Source organism: Colobus angolensis, unplaced genomic scaffold (genome assembly GCF_000951035.1).
Source record: "Colobus angolensis palliatus isolate OR3802 unplaced genomic scaffold, Cang.pa_1.0 Scaffold9, whole genome shotgun sequence".
NCBI classification, from domain to species: Eukaryota; Metazoa; Chordata; class Mammalia; order Primates; family Cercopithecidae; genus Colobus; species Colobus angolensis.
The window spans coordinates 3,672,511-3,677,397 of NW_012122931.1; the positions used below are offsets into that span (position 1 = coordinate 3,672,511).

Below are 4,887 nucleotides of genomic sequence, written 5' to 3' on the forward strand. Positions count from 1 at the left end.
AAAAAAAAAAAAAAAAGAAAAAGAAAAAAAAGGCAAAAACAAAATTAAAAACAAACAAAAATATCGGTACAGCTGCCTTGGAAAAGTGGCCACTTCTCTGCAGCTTTCAATGAGCCATGAATGAACTACAGAATGAACTAATGAATGGAGGCATGAGCGAGAACGATCCCAGGATGGTGGGTGTGGCCCCGCGTGCTGCTGGTGCTGTCCTGTGTCGGTCTGTCCATCATCTCTTCTCAGGGTATCAGGGTCCCCTCCCCTGCCTCAGGCTGCATGTGGAGTTTTGCAGGAGGTACCACAGGGATGGATAGAGATACCTTTTTTTTTTTTTAGACGGAGTCTCACTCTGTTGCCAGACTGGAGTGCAGTGGTGCAATCTCAGCTCACTGCAACCTCCGCCTCCTGGGTTCAGCAATTCTCCTGCCTCAGCCTTCCAAATAGCTGGGACTATAGGCGTGTGACACCACGCCTGGCTAATTTTTTGTATTTTTAGTAGAGTCAGGGTTTCACCATGTTAGCCAGGATGGTCTCAATCTCCTGACTTGTGATCCACCCACCTCGGCCTCCCAAAGTGCTGGGATTACAGGCGTGAGCCACTGCGCCCGGCAGGACAGAGCTACTTCTGTCTCTGCCCTTCTCCCTCCTGCAACCCTGACCCCAAGTCACCTTCAGGGTAGCCCCAACCTCTCCCAGGTCCCCCGCTTTGAAGCTGACCTGTGTGAGGGGCTCTGTTTGCCGTAGTGCCGCCTGGGCAGCAGCCTGGAGGGTTCGGGCAGCCTTGGTGGCCATGTGCTGTTGTGATGCAACTGTCTTCTCCAGGGTCTTCGCCTTCAGGCCCAGGTCTTCAGCCCAGGACTTCTGAGGCTGCAGGGAGACAGTGGGCTCAGGCAGGGCCTGGCAGGAAGGGCAAGTGGCAGATTCTTTACTTAGGGGAGGTGCCCTGCTGGACTGAGGCATCGGGTCTGCCCCTGGCTGCCAGCCCAGAACCCCAAGCCTCCTGAAAACCTGATGAGCTAGCGGATGCCCCAGGTAGCTCGGAAGCCCAGAGGCAGGAATAGCAGGGGTGGGGCTTTGTGTGGACCCTAGGAGGCAGATGGGCCAGGGCAAGAGGAGCCAGGCTGGGGAACCCCTCGCTTGGGGCTCGGATGACAGCCCTACCAATTTCTAGCTGTGTGGCCTGGAGCAACCCAGCCAACCTTCCCGACCCACACTGCCTCACTGCAAAGTGGGAACGCTTCCTCAGCTCCACAGTCCTGAACTGAGACCTGGGGGCTGGAGGGCTTCAGAATGCAGAATTTCCCAGACTTTAGAGGAGAACTGTGCGGGTACTACATACGAGCGAACACCCTCAGCGGTGTTGGAAGCAGAACCTGGGCTCGAACACACTAACAGCTGTGCATCACTCTCCACATGCCGTGGGAGGAGAGAAGACCTCAAACGAGCAGCCTTGGGCATCAATCTGGGTTAGCATTTGTCCCAGATGCATTTGTATAAGCTGAATTCTTTCATGTTCAGTTTCTGAGTTTTGGGATTTCAGGGTTACTGAATCGACACAATGGACCTGATTCACACAGAGGTGATGAGTATAAGGTGATGGGCACAGAGGGGCCAGCCAGCTACCTCGTGCATTGCTCCCCAATCTCTGTCCAGCTCCCATGGAAGCAGCCTTGAAATAAGCTAATGGGTGAGTTCCATGTGACAGACTGAGGCTCAGGGAGGGAAAGTCCTTGGCCGAGGTCACAGAGCTGGAGTGGCAGAGCTGGAATTGCATCCTGTGTCCATCTGATGACATTGCTAATGTCATTTTAAGGAGGAAGAGGCCCCAGCCTTGACATTATCATCAACAGAGAATGGTTGGGCTCTGACTCTGCCAAGCCCCATAGATAGGTTATACCATTTGACTTAGCTCTGATATGGTTAAAAATGAGCCGCGTCACCTGCCTCTGCCTGGGCCCCACTGGTTTCTCCAGATGCTATAATAGGTTTGTTGTTTTTTTTTTTTTCCTCTTTTTTGAGATGGAGTCTCGCTCTGTCACTAAGGCTGAAGTGCAGTGCTGCAGTCTTGGCTCACTGAAGCCTCTGCCTCCCTGGTTGAAGCGATTTTTCTGCCTCAGCCTCTCTAGTAGCTGGGGTTACAGGCACACACCACCACACCTAGCTAATTTTTATATTTTTAGTAGAGACGAGGTTTCACTACGTTGGCCAAGGTGGTCTCAATCTCCTGACCTCAGGTGATCCACCCACCTCGGCCTCCCAAAGTGCTGGGATTACAGGTGTGAGCCACCGTGCCCAGCCTCCAGCTTCTATAATAGATCCTCCCGACCCCACACAGAGCTCTGAGACAACTGAGCTGACCAGAGCTCCCGGGGAAGCCAGCAAAGCCAGGTACGGGGCTGTATCTGCGCCAACTTGCTGCACCGTGGCCAGCACGCTTTCTGCTTCAGGCAGCACCTCTGCCATAGCTGTCCCCAGTGCTTTCTGGGCCGCCTGGACCTCCTGGTACCTGGGAGGAAACAGAGGCCGTGGAGCTGGGTGCAGAACTAGCCCTCCCCATCCCTGTCTGGGTCCCAGGCTGGAGCCATTGGTTTGCAAAGGCCTCTGCCAACTTCCCAGGCAGAATAGCCCTCTGTGGGGTCGGTACAGCTGCCTCGGAAAGTGGCTGCTTCTCTGCAGCTTTCAAATGAGCCAGACGGGCTGTGAAAGGGCCACATTCTTGTTTCTGCATCACTCAGTTCAGCCACACTTTGCTGAAAAGGGCTCTGCTTGGTTTCCACTCAAGAATCACATGTTTGCAAATGTTTGGCTCTTCTGGGTGAATGGCAAAGAGGAAAATGCCCAGTGAAGTGGGGAGCACAGTGGCCCCGGCCCTGGTCCTGGCTCAGCCATGCCCCCTTTCCAGAGACCTTGGGCACATCCTCACCACGGATGAATGGAGAGCCCTGGGCTGCAGAATCTCTGTGGGCCCTTTTGCCCTGATGGGCCTGTGGTCTGTAACCAATCAGCTCGGATGGGTTTTCTGTCCTGACCAGCTGCCCACACCCTGTCCCACCCATTCCTCCCTGACAAGGGCACTGCTGGGGTGGAGACCTCTGGCTTCCCTTCCATCCTTTACTCCTCCTCAGAGAGCCAGTGCCCTGCCCCTGGAGTGGGTCATGTGACCTCCCCCAGCCATGCCAACTGGCTCAGGGCAGGACATCTGATGTAAACGGAGCCAATCCCATTCTCATTTAGGAACGTCAAGGGGCTCAGCAAGATGTTGGGGAGTCTCCATGGACCTTTAAACTGAGAAGGACAGAAGGGGCCACCAAAGCAGAGAAGCAGAGCCGGCTGTCTGCAGAGGCAGAGACAGAAGCTGGTGCCGCAGAGGAGCTCAGAGGAGCTGCCCTGGGCTGGGGCGCAGGGGCCAGGGGGCGCTCAGGGAATGCTGCAGAGGGAGAGCGAGGGATCTGTTGCTCTGGGTTTCAGTTCTTGTCCCTTCTCTTGAAGAGGCTGAGTTGCACCCCCCCACCCCAGGCAAAAGTGGGTTACTGCGACTTACCACCGAGTGGCCCAAGACCCTGTGGCCCCACTCCCAGTGGGATGCAGACCCAAGACACCCCAAGACACCAACGACAAAGAATGTCGGGACTCAAGGGAGCTAGCCCTGGAAACAGCAGCCTCTGGCTAGGCCCTGTCGGCTCCAGGAGGCCAACCCTAAAGTTTCTACCCACACCTGGGGAGGCCTCACCTGTCCTCCAGGTCTCGCTGGGTCTCTAGGGCCATCCTTCCCTCCAGCAGGCTCCAGAGAAGCGTGTAGCTGGTGTTAGAGGCGAGCAGGGCCCTCTGAGCAGTGGCTGCAATCTTGGTGGCGGTGTCTCTGTGGCTGTGTGAGGACACCCACCTGAGCATCACCAAGGGCTCGCAGGGAAGGGGCCCAGGACCAGAACTATGCCCCCTACTACACAGGCCTCCTGCTGCCCCAGAGAACAGCCACAAAGACAAGTACTCCTTTTCCATCTTTCTGTATTACACACTTCAAGGACTGACAGGAAAGGTACTCCATGCCCTGTTCCTGTTACATAGAGACACGGAGTTTGTGTCCGTTGTCTCGGCATAAGGATTAAAAGGATTTTTTTTTTTTTTTTTCCTGAGACAGAGTCTCACTCTATTGCCCAGGCTAGAGTGCAGTCGTGTGATCTCAGCTCACTGCAACCTCCCTTCCCGGGCTCAAGCGATTCTCCTACCTCAGCCTCTCGAGTAGCTGGGATTACAAGTGTGCACCAGCTAATTTTTGTATTTTGGTAGAGACGGGGTCTCACCATGTTGGCCAGGCTGGTCTTGACCTCCTGTCCTCAGGTGATCCACCCACCTCGGCCTCCCAAAGTGCTGGGATTACAGGTGTGAGCCACCACACCCAGCCAGGGCCTTATTTTTTTCTTTTTAAGAGATGGAGTCTTACACTGTTGCCCAGGTTGGAGTGCAGTGGGTACTATCACAGCTCACTGCAACCTCAAACTCCGAGGCTCAAGGGTTCCTCTCGCCTCAGTATTCCAAGTAGCTGGGACTACAGGTGTGTGCCACCATGCCCGGCTAATTTTTAAAATTATTTTGTAGCAATGGGGGTTTCACCATCTTGCCCAAGTTGGTCTGTAACTCCTTGCCTCAAGCGATCCTCATGTGTCGGCCTCCCAAAGTGCTGGGAATACAGGTGTTAGCCACTGTGCCTGGCCAGTAGGACATTTTATCACACATGAAAGCATCTCAGTTTGGACAATAAATTGTACAGTCACCCCAATGTAGACAGCATAGAAGAGAGTGAGCACAACAGCATGGGTTTGAATCCTGGCTTTATTGCTTCCAAACTGTGTGTCCTTAGGAAGCTCCTTAACTTCTTTTTTTTTTTTTTTT

At 54.2% G+C, this 4,887-nt stretch overlaps 1 protein-coding gene across 1 annotated transcript in view; it reads right to left on the reverse strand.

Moving 5' to 3' along the window:
* LAMC3 (laminin, gamma 3) overlaps positions 1–4,887 on the reverse strand; it is a 76,242-nt gene that overhangs the window by 20,467 nt on the left and 50,888 nt on the right. Inside the window, exons 19-21 of the mRNA XM_011931434.1 lie at positions 3,728–3,862; positions 2,356–2,503; positions 715–864 (exon numbers count right to left, since the gene is read on the reverse strand). Coding sequence (XP_011786824.1) covers positions 715–864; positions 2,356–2,503; positions 3,728–3,862 — 433 coding nt within the window. The remainder of the gene's footprint in view (positions 1–714; positions 865–2,355; positions 2,504–3,727; positions 3,863–4,887) is intronic.